This window comes from Giraffa tippelskirchi, chromosome 2, assembly GCF_054371585.1.
Source record: "Giraffa tippelskirchi isolate mGirTip1 chromosome 2, T2T-mGirTip1v1.2.pri, whole genome shotgun sequence".
Lineage (NCBI taxonomy): Eukaryota > Metazoa > Chordata > Mammalia > Artiodactyla > Giraffidae > Giraffa > Giraffa tippelskirchi.
The window spans coordinates 232,599,937-232,621,733 of NC_137276.1; the positions used below are offsets into that span (position 1 = coordinate 232,599,937).

Sequence of the window (21,797 nt, forward strand, 5' to 3'; positions counted from 1 at the left end):
AGTGTGTTTTAATAAATAAATCCCCAAACTGTGGCATAACAAGTGTGTTTAGTCGCTTAGTGGTGTCTAACTCTTTGCGACCCCATGGGCTATACAGTCCATGGAATTCTCCAGGTCAGAATCCTGGAGTTACCCACAGCCCACCAGGCTCCTCTGTCCATGGGATTCTCCAGGCAAAAATCCTGGAGTGGGTAGCTGTTCCCTTTTCCAGGGGATCTTCCCAGCCCAGGGATGGGACCCAGGCCTCCCGCACCGCAGGCGTCTTCTTTACCAGCTGAGCCACCAGGCACGCCTTCCTCTTTTCTTCCTCCAGGCTCCTGGAGCGAGGCCACGCCCCTTGGTTTCCTAGCAACCAGGCCCGCCCCCGCGCTCCTCTTCCTCCAGCCTCGCTCGGACGTCACTTCCTCTCCGCCACAGGAAGTGCGGGCCGAGCCGACGGCTTCTCCCGGGAGCTCGGCCCGCGAGGCGTCGGCCGGCTGCCGCGGGAGGAGCGGCGTTTCCCCAGGCCCTGGAAGCCGGCCCGTTCTCCGGGCTCCGTCTCCCGCTGGTGCGGGGGCCCTGGGGGAGTCGGAGGACCCTGACGGTTGAGGCCCGCGTGAGAGGACGGCGAGGCCCGGGAACGCGTGGCCTCTGAGGCGACGGGGCTGGCGGGCCCGCTCCTCGGGCGCTGGGCTCTCGTCAGCTGCGGCCCCGAGAGCTCCCCGCGTGTCCTGCGCGGGCCGCCGGGGTCCCGGACGCCGGAGCGTCTCCGCCTCCCTTCCGCGGCCTCCCCTGTTCTCCCTCTGAGAGCGGTTCGCCCGGCTCCTGGCTCCCTTCGCCGCCCAGACCCCGACGGGGCCCGCCGTGAGCTCCTCGTGAGGCAGCGAGCCGTCGGCTTGTGACACTTCCCACTGCCCCGGGGTAAAGCTTTGCGTGTGTGCACAGCCGTGCGTGCTTGTGTGCTTTGATTTCCTGCAAGATGTGAGCTAGGAGAACCTTGGGCTGTGTTTTGGCAAGGAGCGTGTTTTGATTTCCTGCAAGATCCGAACTAGGAGAACCTTGGGCTGTGTTTTGGCAAGGAGCGTGTTTTGATTTCCAGCAAGATCCGAACTAGGAGAACCTTGGGCTGTGTTTTGGCAAGTAGAGCATTTTGGTTTACTTTTCTTTAACATCTCTGCCAGGGGTTCTTCGCTGTTGTTGTAAACCAAACAGCTCTTCCGCCTTCAGTTAGCTGAGTGGGAAGGCACACTGGAGTTAAGGCTGGACGGGTTCAGGATACGGTGATGGTTTGGATCTTTTTAGTCAGTCGGGTGCGACTCTTTGCGATCCTGTGTACTGTGTAGCCTTCCAGGCTCCTCTGTCCATGGGATTTTCCAAGCAAGAGTACTGGAGTGGGTTGCTATTTCCTTCTCCAGGGGATCTTCCTAACACAGGAATTGAACCCAGGTCTCCTGCATTGCAGGCAGATTCTTTACCACCTGAGCCACCAGGGAAGCCAAGCCTAACCTGTTTGTATTAGACGATTCTTAGTTAGACTTAAGATGTGCTTGGGTTCCCTATTCAAAACTACAGATTCTTGGACAAATAACTGTGTCATATTGCACTTTGGTGACTCTTTCAGCCCCAAGCACAATACTGAACACGTAGTAAAGATTCGTTAAAGTTTTTAAGTATCAGTATTAGAAAATACACATTGTGACAGTTCAACTTAATATTGATGAGGCCTGTTTTCCTGTGATCTCCTGGAAAGGACGACAGAATAATGAGATTTTTTAAGATAAATATGTCTGAAATTTAGAGGCTACCAAGAAATTGTCAAGTACAGTCCTGTGGGGTGGAAGAGAAATATGATACATGTACCTTGCAGAAGGATGCCACATAAAAAGTGATGTTCATTGCTTGTTTCTTTTTTTTTTTCTTTCTTTTTTTCAGAAAGTAAGTGTTGTATCCTAACTTGCTGTCTCGGAGGTCCTTGCTGCCATCATGGGAAACCAACTCGCTGGCATTGCTCCCTCCCAGATCCTTTCTGTGGAGAGTTATTTCTCAGACATCCATGACTTTGAATATGATAAGAGTCTGGGGAGTACTCGGTTCTTTAAAGTTGCTCGAGCGAAGCACCGAGAAGGCCTGGTGGTTGTGAAGGTCTTTGCAATTCAGGATCCCACCTTACCTCTAACCAGCTATAAACAAGAGCTTGAGGAACTGAAAATCAGGCTTCATTCTGCACAGAACTGTCTGCCTTTCCAGAAAGCTGCCGAAAAAGCATCTGAGAAGGCAGCCATGCTCTTCAGGCAGTATGTGCGAGACAACCTCTACGACCGCATCAGCACCCGTCCGTTCTTAAATAACATTGAGAAGCGCTGGATTGCTTTCCAGATCCTCACAGCTGTGGACCAGGCGCACAAATCCGGCGTCCGTCATGGGGACATCAAGACGGAGAACGTGATGGTCACCAGTTGGAATTGGGTTCTTCTAACGGATTTTGCCAGTTTCAAGCCCACTTATCTTCCAGAGGACAACCCAGCAGATTTCAACTATTTTTTCGACACTTCTCGGAGGAGAACTTGTTACATTGCTCCTGAACGTTTTGTCGATGGTGGATTGTTTGCCACAGAGTTAGAATATATGAGAGATCCTTCAACTCCACTTGTAGACTTAAACAGCAATCAGAGAACAAGAGGAGAATTGAAGCGAGCAATGGATATCTTTTCAGCAGGTATTTGAATTGGTCAGCTTTGCTAAGGTGGGAATGTGCATTTATTTTAACTCTTGAATACAGAAAGTTAACTTTTTGGTAAATCCACCTACTCTTCAGACGGATGCATTATTTCATTGGATGTGCTTTAAGTACCTAGAAAATGCAAAGAGTGGTCCGCTTATTCAAATGTTTAAGGACTATTTGAATTCTTCTGTATGGCACTGTCTTAAGTGAGAGAGATGAATAATTACATTTCTCTTTTCAAGGTGCTTGCCCTTTAAATGGAGAGATTGATATTGAAAAGTGATTTCAGTGCACTTTTTTTTGCTGTGGTGGTGATATACTTAGGGTACTGTTACAGGAACATATGGATACTTAAATGAGTCTTTGATGGTGATGGGTAGAGAGGCAGAATCAGGAAAGGAATCTTTATTGGAAGGATGATATTTACGCTGAGACCTGCAAGGTAATTATGGCTCAGATGCTGAGTTGTGGTCGACTCTTTGCGACCCCATGGAGTGCAGCACACCAGGCTTCCCTGTCCTTCACCAACTCCCGGAGTTTACTCAGACTCATGTCCATTGAGTCAGTGATGCCACAACCGTCTTCTCTGCAGCCCCTTTCTCCTGCTTCAATCTTTGCCAGAAACAGGGTCTTTACCAGTGATTTGGCTCTTCCAGCAGGTGGCCAAAGTATTGGAGCTTCAGCCTCAGCATCAGTCCTTCCAATGAATATTCAGGGTTGATTTTTCCTTTAGGATTGACTGCTTGGATCTCCTTACTGTGCAAAGGACAGCACCACAGTTCAAAAGCATCAGTTCTTTGGCGCTTAGCCTTTATGGTCCGACTCTCACATCCATACGTGACTACTGGAAAAACCATAGGTTTGACTAATACACACCTTTGTTGGCAAAGTCGTATTTGCTTTTTTATGTGTTGTCTAGGTTTGTCATAGCTTTTCTTCCAAGGAGCAAGCATCTTTTAATTTCATGGCTGCAGTCACTGTCCACAGTGATTTTGGAGCCCAAGAAGAGAAAATCTGTCACTGGTTCCACTTTTTCCCCACCTGTTTGCTATCAAGTGTTGGGATTGGATGACATGATCTTAGCTTTTTGAGTGTTGAGTTTTAAGACAGTTTTTTCACTCTCCTCTTTCACCCTAATGCAGAGGCTCTTTAGTTCCTCTTCACTTTCTGCTGTTAGAGTTGTATCGTCTGCATATCTGAGATTGTTAATGTCTCTCCCAGCAATCTTGATTCCACCTTGTGGTTCATTCAGCCCAGCACTTCGCATGATGTACTTTGCATAGAAATTAAATATGCATGGTGACAATATACAACCTTGATGCACTCCTTTCCCAGTTTTGAACCAGTCCAATGTTTCACGTCTGATTCTAACTGTTTTTTCTTGATCTGCATACGGCTTGCTCCGGACACAGGTAAGGTGGTCTGGTATCTCTTGAAGAATTTTTCCACAGTTTGTTGTGATGCACACAGTCAAAGGCTTTTGCGTAGTCGGTGAAACAAATGTTTTTCTGAAATTTCCTTGCTTTCTCTGTGATCCAGTGGGTGTTGGTAATTTGATCTCTGGTTCCTCTGCCTTTTCTAAATCTGGCTTGTACATCTGGTAATTCTTGGCTCACGTGCTGCTGAAGCCTAAGTTGAAGGATTTTGAGCATTACCTTGCTGGCATGTGAAATGAGTGCAATTGTTCAGTTGTTTGAACATTCTTTGGTAATGCCCTTCTTTGGGATTGGAATGAAAACTGACACTTTCCAGTTCTGCGGCCACTGCTGAGTTTTCCAAATTTGCTGGCATATTGAGTGCAGCACTTTAACAGCATCATCCCTTAGGGTTTGAAATAGCTCAGCTGGAATTCCATCACCTCCACTAGCTTTGTTCATAGTGATGCTTCCTAAGGTCCACTTGACTTCACAGTTCAGGATATCTGACTCTAGATGAGTGATCACAGCATCATAGTTATCTGGGTCATTAAGACCTTTTTTTTATAGTCTGTGTATTCTTGCCACCTCTTCTTAATCTCTTCTGCTTCTGTTAGGTTCCTACCGTTTCTGTCCTTTATTGTACCTGTCCTTGCATGGCATATTTCCTTGGTGTCTCCAGTTTTCTTGAAGAGGCCTCTAGTCTTCCGCATTCTATTGTTTTCCTCTGCTTCTTTGCACTGTTCATATAAGAAGGTTTGTGATTCAGTTCAGTTCAGTCGCTCAGTCGTGTCTGACTCTTTGCGACCCCATGAATTGCAGCACGCTAGGCCTCTCTGTCCATCACCAGCTCCCAGAGTCTACCCAGACCCATGTCCATCGAGTCAGTGATGCCCTCCAACCATCTCATCCTCTGTCGTCCCCATCTCCTCCTGCCCCCAATCCTACCCAGCATTAGGGTCTTTTCCAATGAGTCAACTCTTCGCATGAGGTGGCCAAAGTATTGGAGTTTCAGCTTTAACATCAGTCCTTCCAGTGAACACCCAGGATTGATCTCCTTTAGGATGGATTGATTGGATCTCCTTGCAGTCCAAGGGACTCTCAAGAGTCTTCTCCAACACCACAGTTCAAAAGCATCAATTCTGTGGCGCTCAGCTTTCTTCACCGTCCAACTCTCACATCCATACATGACCACTGGAAAAACCATAGCCTTGACTAGACGGACTTTTGTTGGCAAAGTAATGTCTCTGCTTTTAAATATGCTATCTAGGTTGGCCATAACCTTCCTTCTAAGGAGTAGGCGTCTTTTAATTTCACGGCTGCAATCACCATCAGCAGTGATTTTGGAGCCCCCCAAAATAAAGTCTGACACAGTTTCCACTGTTTCCCCATCTATTTCCCATGAAGTGATGGGACCAGATGCCATGATCTTAGTTTTCTGAACGTTGAGCTTTAAGCCAACTTTTTCACTCTCCTCTTTCACTTTCATCAAGAGGCTCTTTAGTTCTTCTTCACTTTCTGCCGTAAGGCTGGTGTCATCTGCATAGCTGAGGTTATTGATATTTCTCCTGGCAATCTTGATTCCAGCTTGTGTTTCTTCCAGCCCAGCGTTTCTCATGATGTACTCTGCATATAAGTTCAATAAGCAGGGTGACAATATACAGCCTTGACGTACTCCTTTACCTATTTGGAACCAGTCTGTTGTTCCATGTCCAGTTCTAACTGTTGCTTCCTGACCTGCATACAGGTTTCTCAAGAGACAGGTCAGATGGTCTGGTATTCCCATCTCTTTCAGAATTTTCCACAGTTTATTGTGATGCACACAGTCAAAGGCTTTGGCATAGTCAATAAAGCAGAAATAGATGTTCTTCTGGAACTCTCTTGCTTTTTCGATGATCCAGTGGATATTGGCAATTTGATCTCTGATTCCTCTGCCTTTTCTAAAACCAGCTTGAACATCTGGAAGTTCATGGTTCACGTATTGCTGAAGCCTGGCTTGGAGAATTTTGAGCATTACTTTACTAGCATGTGAGATGAGTGCAATTGTGTGGTAGTTTGAGCATTCTTTGGCATTGCCTTTCTTTGGGATTGGAACGAAAACTGACCTTTTCCAGTCTTGTGGCCACTGCTGAGTTTTCCAAATTTGCTGGCATATTGAGTACAGCACTTTCACAGCGTCATCTTTGAGGATTTGAAATAGCTCAACTGGAATTCCATCACCTCCACTAGCTTTGTTTGTAGTGATGCTTTCTAAGGCCCACTTGACTTCACATTCCAAGATGTCTGGCTCTAGGTGAGTGATCACACCATCGTGATTATCTGGGTCGTGAAGATCTTTTTTGTACAGTTCTTCTGTGTATTCTTGCCACCTCTTCTTAATATCTTCTGCTTCTGTTAGGTCCATACCATTTCTGTCCTTTATCGAGCCTATCTTTGCATGAAATGTTCCTTTGGTATCTCTAATTTTCTTGAAGAGATCTCTAGTCTTTCCCAATCTGTTGTTTTCCTCTATTTCTTTGCATTGATCGCTGAGGAAGGCTTTCTTATCTCTCCTTGCTATTCTTTGGAACTCTGCATTCAGATGGGAATATCTTTCCTTTTCTCCTTTGCTTTTCACTTCTCTTCTCTTCCCAGCTATCTGTAAGGCCTCCTCAGACAGCCATTTTGCTTTTTTGCATTTCTTTTCCATGGGGATGGTCTTGATCCCTGTCTCCTGTACAGTGTCACGAACCTCTTTCCATAGTTCATCAGGCACTCTGTCTATCATATCTAGTCCCTTAAATCTATTTGTCACTTCTACTGTATACTCATAAGGGATTTGATCTAGGTCATACCTGAACGGTCTAGTGGTTTTCCCTACTTTCTTCAATTTAAGTCTGAATTTGGCAATAAGCAGTTCATGATCTGAGCCACAGTCAGCTCCCGGTCCTGTTTTTGCTTTCTATATAGAGCTTCTCCATCTTTGGCTGCAAAGAATATAATCAGTCTGATTTTGGTGTTGACCATCTGGTGATGTCCACGTGTAGAGTCTTCTCTTGTGTTGTTGGAAGAGGGTGTTTGCTATGACCAGTGCGTTCTCGTGGCAAAACTCTATTAGCCTTTGCCCTGCTTCATTGTGTACTCCAAGGCCAAACTTGCCTGTTACGCCGGGTGTTTCTTGACTTCCTACTTTTGCATTCCAGTCCTCAATAATGAAAAGGACATCTTTTTTGGGTGTCAGTTCTAGAAGGTCTTGTAGGTCTTCATAGAACTGTTCAACTTCAGCTTCTTCGGTGTTACTGGTGTGATTAGATTCAGGTTATTCATTCTCAGGGCCTCTGTGTAGGTGATGATGTCTTCATACTATGGTATCTGGAGCAAATGGTATGTATTGTTGATGTCTATTTTGATCATGTGGTCAAATTCTTGCCCAATTTGTCCTGTCTTAGTTACTTTTTGTTTTTAATCCCTTGCAATTAGTAAACCAACCTGTGGGAAGAAACGTTTAACACCCTGCTAGTATCCTGCCAGTCATAACTGTTTCCTCCTTGATTTGGCGTCTGTTAGTCATTCTTGTCTTGTTTGATCTTTACTGTGATGGTTGCAAAATGATGATCTTCCAATTCCAGCACCTTCCACCATAGGCCTTCAGCATTCTATGTGCTCAAGTATCCTCTCTTTCCCCTAATTTGTTTATTATTATTGGTATGGACTCTTCTGGAGAAGGCAGTGGCACCCCACTCCAGTACTCGTGCCTGGAAAATCCCATGGACGGAGGAGCCTGGTGGGCTGCAGTCCATGGGGTCGCAAAGAGTCGGACAGGACTGAGCGACTTCACTACTGCTACTATGGACTCTTCAATTCCTACCTGCAGTTTGCTAATATTCTTTGGAGGATTTTTATATCAGGGATATTAGTGTATAGTTTTCTTTAATAATGTTGCTTTTGTCTAGTTTGCTACTAGGGTAAGATTGGCCTCATAGAATAACTTGGAAAGTGTTCCTTCTCCTGTGTGTTTTGTTAGGATTTGTCAAGGATGGCTGTTAATTATTCTAACGTTTGGCAAAATTCACTTGTTTAGTTGGCTTAGGTTTTTCTTTGTGGGTGGTTTTTAGTTACTAATCCCATCACTTTATAAGGTCTATTCAGATTTTCTTTTAAGTCACCTTTGGTAAAATCTTTTTAGGAATCTGTCCATTTCATTTAGTTTGTCTAATTTTTGGCAGGCATACATTTATTTACATCATTCTCTTAAAATTCTTTTTATTTCTGTGAGGTTGGTAGTAACGTCCCCTTTTTCCTACCTGATTTTAGCAGTTTGAGTCGTGTCAGTAAACGTTTGTCAGTTGTGTTGAGCTTCTCAATGCACGAGCTTTTGGGTTTGATAACATTCTCTAGTGTATTTTATACCCTGTTGCATAAATTTTCTCCCCAGTTTCTGGTTTTCCTTTCCTCCTTTTTCCTTTCGTTTTAGTTGGTTTCTCAAGGTTGAGATCAGGTTATTGTTTGAGCTCCTCTTTTACAAGATAGGTGTTTATAGTTAACATTTTCTCCAAATGCTGCTTTAGTTGCATCCCATACATGTTTGTATATTGGTTTCATTTTCATTCATCTCAAAGTATTTTGTAAGTTTTCTTTGATCATTGGTTACTTATGAATGTGTTGTTTAATTCTACATATTTGTGAATTTTTCAGATTTTTATTCTGTTACTGATTTATTTCATTCCATTGTGGTTTGAAGGACATAATTTCTGTCATTTCAGTCCTTTAAAACTCATTGAAGCTTGTTTTATGATCTAGCATATGGTTTCATCTGGAGAGCATGCCACATGTACTTGAGAAGAATTTTGTATTCTGTTAGACGGAGTGAGTGTTCCTTTGATATCCGTTAGATCTAGTTTATAGTATTGTTCAGTTCTTCTGTTTTCTTTTTGCTTTGATGTTCTTAATAGCCATTTTTAGTTTTTTTCATTATAAAACTTGATACTATATGGATAGGAGTTAAGAAATTTATTGAGTGTTTATTATATATCATAGTCACTAGAGATTTTTTAGTGAACAGAATAGCAAAAATCCCTATGGAGTTTACATTCTAGTGGGTATATGGACAGTAAAGAAATACATCCATAAAATATAAAATGTGGCATTTGGTGTTGTGAGGAGAGGATTGTGCTAGGAGTTGAGGGTGGGGTAGTTGTGTTAGGGGGCTTACAGTTTTAAACTGGGCAGTCAAGAAATGCCATACTGCTAAGATGACATTTGATTCAAGATCTGGAAGAGGTTTAGGTATAAGCCATGAAGATTCTTGATGGAGTCACATTCCAGGCAGAGGGACCGGCACATGCAAAGCTGTGACTAAGGTTGTTCAAAGGTCTCCTTAAAACTTGTTAAATGTGTATCATGTAATGATTTGGTGAAATGGCTCTGTCTTTTCAGAAATGTAGATACTTTATTTCTTGTTTGAAGATTATTTAAGTGCACAATGAAGGGTGTCTCTTTTTTTCCCCTTTAATCTTACAGCCACACTTCTTAACAGTTCCCATTGTATAATTGTGTGTGTTTGCTGGTTTACTTTCTCTAGAAGAAGAGCTTCATGAGGGCAGGGATTTTATCTGTTCATGCACTGTTAAAGTCTAGTGTATGGTGGGCGCCTGATAACTCCTCGTTTAATGGTTAGTAAATGAGTTGTCAGATACGACTTCTCAGTAGTTTCTTATGAACTTAATGACTATAAATTCATAATAAAAACACTATATTATGACTTTCAATCTATTTTTGCATCTCAATATATGTGTATATATAATGCATGTGTAGTACATTCGTTTTAAATTAGAGAACAAGGAAGTAATTTTATTTGATTTAATTTTTTTAAGGAGAAAAATTAAGTAGGCCTTTTTTGACTTCATACTTTTGGAAACCGATAATTCGCCAGTAGATGTTCTTTCTGCCTTGCTTGATTATAGTTGTTATGTTACATTAAAAATGTTTTGTATCTTGAGTTTCATGAATTCTCTGAATTCTCGATTTGTATTAAGGATCTCTTGCCTTTCGTTTTTAATGGAATTATTTCCTGCCACTTTCCAGGTTGTGTGATCGCAGAGCTTTTCACGGAAGGCGTGCCTCTGTTTGACCTCTCTCAGCTTCTGGCCTATAGGAATGGGCAGTTTTCCCCTGAGCAGGTGCTGAGTAAGATCGAAGACCGCAGTGTCAGAGAATTGGTAACTATGCTGAACACATTCCCCATAATGTTTTAAATAGAGTTATATTCTCCCTTTTGTATTAGTTCTCTGGAGCGTTCTGAATTTGGGACAAGCAATAAAGCCCCATAGACTAATGTAAGCCTCCTATCGTTTTTAGTTTGTTAGGCAGAAATGTATAATTTTTCCCCCTTCTTAGACACAGAGCTCATTTGACTTTATATTACAAACACACACACATACACACACAGCTTTCCATTAGAATCCTAACTCTGCTTTGGACAGATTTGAAAGGAAATAAGGAGGTGCTTGGGCGTTAGAGAGGGTGTCCAGGATAGAGTTTGCCGGTAAGTAATGAAGAGGGTAAATATGTAAAATGAGGAGACCGAGAATCAGCTTGAGTGTAATACAGCAGAATGGGGCATTTCATATAGAAGCAGCTAGCTTTGTAGACCTCCCTTGACTCTGAGGGCAGGTCTGGCAGGGGGGCTGTTGAATCACCTGTTAGTATAGCAGATCAGATGTGAGGAGTTCTGGGAGGTCACATCAGCCCTATATCCACAGTGCTGTTTGAGGGGACTTTTTTTACGGCATTTACTACAGTAACTGATGCATCTGATGATGACTCTGAGCCATTGAAAGGTTAGGGTATATTTAAAATATTCTTTAGTAAGGTAGGGAACCATGCATTTTGATTTCTCTTGAAAATGGCAAATATTAAAAAGTAAGATGCTCCAGAGGAAGCCAGTTGAGCTCCCGTCCATGAACAGTGCACTGGATTTAGGAGCCGGCACACCTGTCTGTCCTCGGTGCGGAGCTCATTATCATGTGGTGTTGGCTATGTGATTTTATGAATTTGGGCCTACCTTTTCTTAATTGTAAAAGGAATGAATTTCACTACTTTTTAAGGCTTGATCCTCTTTATGTATCTGGACCATCTAGAGTATGTTAATACGTGATTTCCTCTTGTTTTATAGGATGATAGAGTCACATTTTACTCAATAGTCAGGTTCTGAAGGTAGTTTGAAAGGTGAAGATTGGAAAGAGAATTACCTCAAAATCCCTTTAAATCACGTGTAAGTTGCTGTTGTAGCTTTGGTCTGATTTAATTTGCTTTTCTCAAATCTGTGTTTTACTCCCATTCTCCCCTTCATGTAGGTAACTCAGATGATTCACCGTGAACCAGATAAGCGTTTAGAGGCAGAAGATTACTTAAAGCAGCAACGTGGCAATGCCTTTCCTGAAATATTCTATACTTTTCTTCAGCCATATATGGCCCAGTTTGCCAAAGAAACATTTCTTTCTGCAGATGAGCGTATTCTGGTTATAAGGAAGGATTTGGACAACATTATTCACAATCTCTGTGGACATGATCTGCTGGAGAAAGCAGATGGAGAGCCCAAGGAAAATGGGCTGGTTATCTTGGTGTCAGTTATAACTTCTTGCCTGCAGACCCTGAAATACTGTGATTCCAAGCTTGCCGCTTTGGAACTTATTCTCCATTTGGCACCAAGATTAAGTGTAGAAATTCTTTTGGATCGTATTACTCCTTATCTTTTGCATTTCAGCAATGACTCTGTTCCCAGAGTGAGGGCCGAAGCCTTGAGGACATTAACTAAAGTTCTTGCTCTTGTGAAGGAGGTTCCTCGCAACGATGTCAACATTTACCCAGAGTATATCCTGCCAGGCATAGCCCACTTGGCCCAGGATGACGCCACTATTGTCAGGCTAGCCTATGCTGGTAAGAGCTTATTGTCCAAGTAAATGACCACTGACATCCTGAAGTTAGTGACCATAATACCTCTTGTTTCTCTGATATTTTTGGAGATTCCAAAGATAACCTTGAACTTTGGTCCTTGAATTATTGGTGTATACATTTTGGTAATATTTATAGCTGATCTGTTCATGAAACTCGAGCTTTGTGTGTACTCTCATTATTTGAAGTGATCAGAATTATTAAAAATATATACCACAGAATTTTATGATTTTACTGTGAGTGTTATATTTAATTTGGAGTAAGATGTTTGCAAGTATGTGCTTCTGATCTAGTGTCTTTAGGCCTTTCTAAAGTTTCTCTGAGCAGATATGTTTGCTTAAATATTAGTATTAGAATATAACAGTCTATTGCTGTTGAAAAAGATTAGTTTTGCTGGGTAGTTTGGTGTTGAAAGGACCTAGCCTGTTAGGTTACTGAATTTGAAGGTTCTTTCAGTTACTGTGGCTTAGGAAGTGTGGCTTCTTGGTGATCAAGTGGGTGTGTTACATTAGCGCATCTACCTGTTTTATATTAATTCTCACTCATAAAATCAAGTGATACAGTTTCATATTTTTAGCTCCCTAAATTAATTTTGAATGCTTATTTCTGCATGGAAAATGTCATTGAAATATTCACATAATTCCATAGTTTATTTCTAAGATACCATCTGAAGGAAATCAGGAATTCTGAAGTCTTTGTAAATAGTATATGACATGTGTGGTGATGATATTGTCTCTTTTTTTGAAAGATACTTGCTTATTAGTTCATTATTTTATGATATACTTGTTATTTTACTGGACTATGAAAAGTGATCTTTGGACTCTGTCTTTATGGCTACACACTTCCACAGAGTGATTGGTGGTTGTTGGCTTTTTTAAAAATATTTATCCATCTGCCTATTTACGGTTTCTGATTTCCATAGCTGTATAGGTGTAAATTTTAGGCTTAGGAAATTCAGGATTTCTTTAAGACATATCCAGGTTTATTATTTGGAACAAAGCGTGTTTATAAATCACTTGGTAAAGAGAAATACAGTTGACCTTGAACAACGTAGGGCTTAGGGATACTGACCCTCCACACGGTTGAAAATCCTCTTATAATTTATAGTTGGCCCTCCATCCATGGTTCAGCATCTGTGGGTTCAGCCAGCCATGGATTGTGTGACACTGTAGTATTTAATATTGAAAAAAATTCAGATGTTGTTCAGGGATCAACTTAATTGCACTGGATAAAATTAAAGAAAAGCTTACGGCTTTTAAAAACAAGCTGTATTTTTTAGACTATTATGATCTACTTTTGGCCCAGTGTGTCTTAATCTTTTCTCAGTTGTAGTGAATAGGTAAGATTCTGATGTGTAGGTATTATATTAATATATCATATTTACATTCATTTACTAGCAGTCATAGCATAAAAACAATAGTGACTGTTTATTGAAAAATCTGCTTTGTGTAAGGGCATGTACTGCTCATGCTTGCAAGGGTTAATTGTATAAGATACAGAGATTCTGAAATAGGTTCTGGATTCTTTTTTTTTAATTAATTAATTTAACTGAAGAATAATTCCTTTACAAAATTGTGCTGGCCTCTGCCATACATCACCATGAATTGGCCACAGGTGTACATGTGTCCCCGTCCGGAACCCCTCGCCCACCCCCCTCCCCACCCCGTCCCTCGGGGTCTTGGCGTGGGCTGCTTCATGCGTCGGACTTGCACCGTCATCGGTGTTACACACGGTGATGCACATGTTTCAGTGCTATTCTCTCAAATCATCCCACCCTCCCTTCCTCCCACTGAGTCCAGAAGTCTGTTCTTCACATCTGTGTCTCCTTTGCTGCCCTGCATGTAGGATCATTGGTACCGTCTTTCTAAATTCCATCTGTATCTGTTACTATGGTATTTGTCTTTCCCTTTCTGACTGACTTCACTCTGTATAACAGGTTCTAGGTTCTGGATTCTAAGATTTTAAGCTCTGTCTAGCTGTTGAAGCTGGCACACCAATCTTGAGCAGTAGGCGTTATAGTGTCTTCATTTCCCAGCTGAGGAGCTGGGGATGGGAGAGGCCTGGGGATACTACCGGCGTGTACCAGGACTGGTTCGTTCTCAGTTCTCAGAGCCGCGGGTCCGGAGCTTGCTTTTGGAGCAGCCCTGCTTTTGTCTGTCTGCTGGGTCTCAGGGTGAGAGGCCGTGGCGACCCCGCGTCTGTGCCAGCACCCGGCAGTGCCCCATGCCGTGGTGAGCCACGGTGTAAGCATGAGAAGACTGTCTTTTTCAATAGAGTCAGAAGCCTCTCTGAACTTGTATGGCTAAGTGTGATTAAACCACACGTATTAATAATGATAGATGTTTAAAAATCAATTGAAATTTTCTTTTGTAGTATTGTTTTTAAACTCAGAGATGCTGGTATAGATTTAGATCTTACGTAAAGTGAACTGACGAGTGTTGTGGTTTATGAACATAAACGAGGAGATATGTACAGATCTATTCAGACTTGAGAGGTGCCCAGGAAAAGAAGAGACTTTTCCTGATAAAAATGTTTTCGTTAAGGTGGGAGTATTCATCTGGAATCGTCAGAGATGGTATAGCACTCTCCTGTCTTTAGGGTGAGTAGGCGCTGCACGGTATCAGCAGCTTGCTTGCTTAGAGGTACATTTTTGTTCTGTTCAGAAAAGCGTTGAACCTAGCGAGCGTCGGGGGTGGGACTCCAGGATGGAGGGAATCACTGTATTTGATAGACTAAAAAACGTCAATTATGGTGGGATGCATCTCTATTTCAGAGATGTTAAAAAGTGAAGAAAAAGTGAGTCTTAGAATCAATAGAAAAGGTAGTTCATGTTCAGTGCCACTGACTGCTGAGAAGAGAAAGAGTGTGTCTTTGAGGGTATGGTCATATATTAAGCATGAAAGTGAGAAGGGAAGGGTAGAGGCAGGAATACATAAGGTTGGGAGGAGGAGGAAAGTGTAAGCCGAGAGCAGACCGAGTTAGCAGCAGGTGTGAGGGCAGCACTAAGGAGTAGGTGTTTCCACAGTGGCGAGGCGTAGGGAATACTCTTAGACGATCAGAGAGAGAGGAGAGGCAGACCACTGCGGGAGCGTGGCAGACAGCGTCACACTGCTTCTGCAAGAACCCGAGGGTCACTGTAAAGCAGTCCCTTAGGGGTTGATGTGCTTGGGTAGTGGTCCTCTGAGGTGGTCGTGACCCAGTTAGGTATGAGGAAACCGAGACTCAGATTGGCTGAGCAGTCAGCTGGTAAGTGTCACGGTCGAGGTTTGAGCCAGGATCTGGGTGATCCTAGAGGTCAGCTTTTTAATTTAATGTGAAATGTGCTTCTCAGTTAGCCTACTGCATGTCTCTTACTCGATAAGATGCTGTTGAAAACATAGGTGTTTGTGGAAGAATTAAGCTTTTTTTACTTTTTCCTCAAATGATTTTGATTGCTTTATTTTGGTTATTTGCTATTCCAGTTTTATGGAGATGTAATTGACATACCTCACTGTATAGTTTTAAGATGTAGAGCATAATGGCTGATTTACATATATTGTGAAGTGGTTACTATAGTAAGTTTCGTTAGCATCCATCATCTTGCAAAGGTATAATAAAAAGCAATGAAAAAATTTTTTTTCCTTGTAATGAGAACTCTTAGGATTTACTCCAAAACTTTCATATATGCTGTACAGCAATGCTAACTGTAGTCACCATGTTGTATATTTCTGTATTTTTAGAAGAAGTGTATGTTTTATGATTAAAACTGGTAGTTTGGGTATAGTTGTAGATTATGAGATTAGTCTCTAAAATTCAAATTAGGTTAAGTGCTAAATTGGAAAGTCCTGCTTTTCTTTAGTTTTATTATTATTTATATGCATTAAGATTTAGGGAAGATAAGTTATAAGCATTATACAAATTTATGATTATAATTATTACAAATTTTCTCCCTTTTATAGAAAACATAGCTCTGCTGGCAGAAACAGCTTTGAGATTCCTGGAATTAGTACAGTTGAAAAATCTCAATATGGAAAACGACCCAAATAGTGAAGAAATAGATGAAGTTACACATCCCAATGGGAATTATGACACAGGTAGTATGATTTTCTCTTCCAGATTTTCTGTTATTTAGAACGAATTGCAGTTACTTAGAATGTGAACTTGTAGCAAACTCTTTTATGATTCTAGTGTAAAATGAAAGAAGACCAGATGTATAGAGGGAAGGATTCCTATCGTTTGACTATTCCCTTCTACTCTTTCTTCTGCATTGTTATCTCGCCAGAAAATGACCAACCTGCCACCACAGATTCTAAGCTCAATAGTTTTTCAGCCAGAATTGATGTATGTCAACAGCAAAGCTAGCTGAATTATAAAATAATTATAGGATAAAAGGAAAAACATTGACAACACCATAGCTGAGGAATCTAAACCTTTCCTACTTATGTGAGTATGTTCTGATATATACTCAGTCATAAGCTGTGTTTGCTTCATACTACCTGTGACTCATATCAAAACCCATACCTTTTATCATAAAGGAACAATGTAATGGTGAACTCTGTCAAGTCTATCCCTGGCTCATGTTTCTCTCCATCCATACAGCTTTTTAACAGGCTTTTAGTTAATGTTTATTGTGTTAAATATTTGTAAGTCAAATAATATACCAAGATGTTTTCCAAGATATTTCTAGTTCAGAAAAACTAGAGAAATCTACTTTTCAGATTTTTATGCTGTAGACAGCTGTAGTGTCTCATTTACTTGCTAAATGGATCATTTTATGCAACAAATGCTATTCGGAGTTGAAGACACTGGAATAATTTTAAACTTGTAAAAGAATGTATCAGAAAGGAAATCCTCGGAATTACTTGGAAAATAATACTGTTGTGCATCCTATGAGCATGTAATTGGACTTTTTAAAAAAGCATTTATCTGGCTGTATTGGGCCTTAGTTGGGGCACTTGGAATTTCCATTGTGTCATCGGGATCTTTGATGGTGGCTCATGGGCGTTCTAGTTGTCGCATGGGCTTAGTTGCCCCAGGACATGTAGGATCTTAGTTCCCTGACTAGGGTTCAAACCCATGTCCCCTGCATTGCAAGGTGAATTCTTAACCCCTGGACCACCAGGAAAGTCCTTGGACGTTTTAAGTAATGAAGTTAGGCAATAAAACTTTGGGGGAGTTAATCTAAAGTTTCTCTTAACGTGAGTATAGAGTTGTGTCTTTCAGACCCCCTTTTCCCTTGACAGTGGCTGCACCAAAAGTGGGCTCTGCCTTCGTTCATTTAGTCAGTGGATAACTGTTAAACATAAGCTTTGCATCAGGCAGTTTGTGTGCTTGCTGTGAGCATTTAGGGATATGGGGGTGAGTGAGACAGAAAAGATCCCTGCTCTCTTGAGAGTGTTTTAGTAAGGGGAAGACAACCAAGTAAATAAGTAAATGAAAAACGGAGGGTGGGTACGAGGTAAGATCAGAGAAGGAGGTGGTGGCCAGATCACGTGAAGTCTTGTCAGGACTTGCAGTGTGCTTTCTCGCTTTCTAAATGGGAATTAACCGACACCTGTACCGTCAGATTATATCCTGACCTGTCTTAAGCGATTTCACATCCTTAAGTCGATCTTATCCGACAGTATCTCCCTCTGGTGCTTCCCCATAGTTTTTTCTCTGAGCTTCATAAATAGAGCGAGTGTATAGTGAGATAGTAGCCATGCTTGTAGCACCTGCTTCTCACGATGTTTTTCAATCTGTATTTCATTTTCCCAGCTGTCCTTGAGAGCTTAGAGTAGCGGTAAAACTTGGGGATTGTAGGTTTTCTGTGGTGGCTTCTGTAATCATTCTGTTTCCTCCAAGGAGTGAAAAAGGCTGGATCTGTTATATTTGGAGAAAAGAAAATTGATCATATTTTTCCTCTTTTTTTCTGTTTTTAGAGCTCCAAGCGTTACATGAAATGGTCCAGCAGAAAGTTGTCACTTTGCTGAGTGACCCTGAAAATATCGTGAAACAAACCTTAATGGAAAATGGGATAACACGGTTGTGTGTATTCTTTGGACGTCAGAAAGCCAATGATGTTTTGTTGTCCCACATGATCACTTTCCTGAATGATAAAAATGATTGGCATCTGCGTGGAGCTTTTTTTGATAGTATAGTTGGTATGTTTTTGTTTGTTTTTAAGTTTATCGTTAAGATTTGAATGATCTTCTCAAAGAGACAACTTCCATGCAGTCTGAAAGGTGGCAGCACCACCAAGTTTCATTAATAAGGAGATGAATTCCTGGCGTTTCTGTCCGTCTTCATGCTTTTGGGTGACGGAGATATCCTAGCTGATCAAGAGATGGATACACACATATAAAGGGATACCATGTAGTCATTAAAAAGTACGTTTTGAAAGAATATTTAATGACCTAGGAAAGTACCATGAAATATTACTAAAGTGAATGAACTCAGTTGTGTGTAGGTAATAATAACAAATGGTATGTTTATTAAAAAGGCTGATTATACTAAGATGTGAACAGTGATTATCTCTGGGGCTGGGATTACAGGTAACTGTTTTTGTTTTTTTTTTCATTTTTCCACATTTGTCAAATTTGCTATAGTAAACATGCATCACTTTTACAATCAGAAAATAAGAAAGTATAATTATGATTGAAAAACAGTCTAATTAAAAAGGAAGCTTACAGGCTTTGCTTTTTGTAAAATCAAAAATTTGTGAAAAATTAGTCAACTTTCTTCCCCACTATTTTTTCAAAATGTTTGAATTCTTAATTTTCAGATTTATCTAAAGAAGAGAAATCTTGTGTTTTATCTGCATATGATTCCTGTTGCATTTAGATTCAAAATTAGAAAGAAATGAACTTATTTTGCATAGTAAGTCATGTTTTACACTAAGATTTACTATTTTTCATTTTGCAGTAGTGACTGATCATTTTCCACCTGATTATACTGACCTTTTCAATTTTAGATTTGGTTATTTATGAAATATTATGTGCTAAAGCCATATTATTACAATTACCCACTAACCCTTTATATATCATTTTACACATGATTGTAAAACTTGTCTATTAACTCAAAAAGCTTAAAGACTGTTCTGCACACTGGTGAGCTTTGCAGGTGTCCAGATTTTCTCATGCAGTAGCAGCAGCTGTGGAGTTTATAGACTTTGATTTTCAGTAATCTGGGAAAGTAACTGGTAAAAGATTTGCTGTTGGATGTTTTTCATATAAAATAAAAATAGGAAAGAAACTCATATAGCAATAGTATTCCTATTTCTGCTAATATTACTGTATAAGGTTGTAGAGAAAAGGATACTTCCTACTTTTGACAAGTCTTGAAATTACTGTTCTTGCTTTGTTATAACTGGAGATTACTGTACCTCCTCTTTTCAGACGTTTCTAGTTTGTTTTTAACTTTTGCATTATTTTATTGATTGATCTCAACCTTCCGTCTTGGACCCCATCTAAGTCAGCTCCTAAACACAGTATGTTTTGCTTCTCACCTCTTTCTGTCTGTCTTGCTCTCTCCTTTAAGTAATCTTATTTTTATTTGTTTTCTTTGGAAAAGGTAGTTCTTGAAACTTCCATCTGTTGGTCAATTCATGTGGATTTTTTTAAAAGATTTGTTTGTTTATTTTAGTTTTTGACTTTTTGTTTTTTATTTTTATTTTTCGAACGGTCTTTGCTGCTGCACTTGGGTTTCTCTAGTTGCAGCAGTGGGTGAGGACTACTCTTGTCATGGAGCGTGGGCTTCTCATTGCCGGCTGCTTCTGTCGTGGAGTGTGGGCTTTTCATTGCCGGCTGCTCTTGTTGTGGAGCATGGGCTTCTCATTGCTGTGGCTTCTGTCGTGGAGTGCAAGCTCTGGGCACATGGCTTCAGCAGTTGCAGCGCGCAGGCGCAGGAGTTGCGCCTTGCAGGCTTGAGGGTGCGAGCTCAGTAGTTGTGGCGCACGGGCGTAGCTGGTGCAGAGCGTGCGGGATCTTCCCCCACCAGGGGTGGAACCACGGTCCCTTGTGCTCACTGCACGGTGGATTCTTAACCTATGGATCACCAAGGAAGCCCCCATGTGTATTTTGAAACACGGCCTTCATGTTCTTTCATTTTTAAAGTAATTTTCATTTATTTTTGTGTATAAAAGTTAATACACACTTGCTGTAGACAAATTGGACTTCCCAGGTGGCACTAGTTGTAAAGAGGCTGCCTGCCAGTGCGGGAGACGTAAGAGATGCAGGTTTGATCCCTGAGTCAAGATTCCCTGGAGGAGGGCCTGACAACCCACTCCAGTGTTCATGCCTGGAGAATCCCATGGACAGAGGAGCTTGATGGACCACAGTCCACAGGGTTGCAAAGAATCCGACACGACTTAGCACGCATATAGAAAATTGGAAGATCCAAAAACCTTGAAGAAAACAACTCCGCTCCAGTTCTCCAGCCCATGTACAGCCTCCGTTAATGTTTTGTTTTTTCCCTTCCTGTGGGTCATCCTTGCCTCCTCTTTCTACCCTTCATCCCATTCTGCCGTATATGCTGTGAGGCACTGTCAGCACTGGCTACCAGCAGGCGCTGTTGGTTATTTTTTTAATTGAAGGATAATTGCTTTACAGAATTTTGATGTTTTTTGTCCAACATCAGCATGAATCAGCCACAGGTATACATGTGTCCCCTCCTTCTTGAACCTCCCTCCCATCTCCCTCCCCACCCCACCCCTCTAGGTTGACATAAAGCCTCTGAGTTCCCTGAATCATAGGGCAGATTCCCTTTGGCTGTCTATTTTACATATGGTAATGGAAGTTTCCATGTTACTCTCTCCATACATCTCACCCTCCCCCCCCGCCCCATGTCTGTTTCTCCATCGCTGCTCTACAAATACATTCATTGGTACCATCTTTCTAGATTCCATATATATGTGTTAGTAAATTATATTTATCTTTCTCTTTCTGACTTTCTTCACTCTGTGTGATAGGCTCTAGGTTCATCCACCTCATTAGAACTGACTCAAATGTGTTCCTTTTTATGGCTGAGTAATAGTCCATAGTGAGTAATATTCCATTGTGTGAATATTCCATTCCATGGTATATTCCATTGTGTGTACACACACACACACACACACACACACACACACACACACACACACACACACACACACACACACACACACACACACACACACACACACACACACCTTCTTTATCCTTTCACCTGTTGATGGACATCTAGGTTGCTTCCATGTTCTAGCTATCATAAACAGTGCTGCAGTGAACAATGGGATACATGTGTCTTTTTTTAATTTTGTTTCCTCAGGGTATATGCCTAGGAGTGGGATTGTTGGGTCATATGGTGGTTTTATTCCTAGTTTTTTTTAAGGAATTTCCATACCTTCTTCCATAGTGGGTATATCCGTTTACGTTCCCACCAAATGTGCAAGAGGGTTCCCTTTTCTCCACACCCTCTGCTGCATTTATTGTTTGTAGACTTTTTGATGATGGCCATTCTGACCAGTGTGAGGATGGCCATTCTGACCAGTGTGAGGTGATATCTCATTGTAGTTTTGATTTGTATTTCTCTAATAATCACTTAGTCGTGTCTGACTCTTTGTGACTCCATGGGCTGTAGCCCACCAGGCCCCTCAGTCCTTAGAATTCTCTGGGCAAGAATACTGGAGTGAGTTGCCATTCCCTTCCTCCAGGAGATTTTCCCAGCCCAGCGATCAAACCTGGGTCTACCACCTTACAGGCAGATTCTCAACCATCTGAGCTACCAGGGAAAATAATAAGTGATGTTGAGCA

At 41.4% G+C, this 21,797-nt stretch overlaps 1 protein-coding gene across 9 annotated transcripts in view; it reads left to right on the plus strand.

The window, feature by feature from the left end:
* The first annotated feature begins 413 nt into the window (after positions 1-413).
* PIK3R4 (phosphoinositide-3-kinase regulatory subunit 4) overlaps positions 414-21,797 on the plus strand; it is a 77,355-nt gene continuing 55,971 nt past the window's right edge. For 2 of the 9 annotated variants that reach the window (XM_081573205.1, XM_081573211.1), the window contains exons 1-6: positions 414-1,119; positions 1,916-2,695; positions 10,180-10,313; positions 11,451-12,033; positions 15,987-16,121; positions 17,949-18,170. In XM_081573205.1, the coding sequence (XP_081429331.1) occupies positions 1,963-2,695; positions 10,180-10,313; positions 11,451-12,033; positions 15,987-16,121; positions 17,949-18,170 (1,807 nt within the window). In that variant the 5' untranslated portion in view covers positions 414-1,119; positions 1,916-1,962. Of the gene's footprint in view, positions 1,120-1,911; positions 2,696-10,179; positions 10,314-11,450; positions 12,034-15,986; positions 16,122-17,948; positions 18,171-21,797 lie in introns of all 9 variants that reach the window. The other 7 variants (XM_081573203.1, XM_081573209.1, XM_081573204.1 and 4 more) reach the window with 5 other exon arrangements.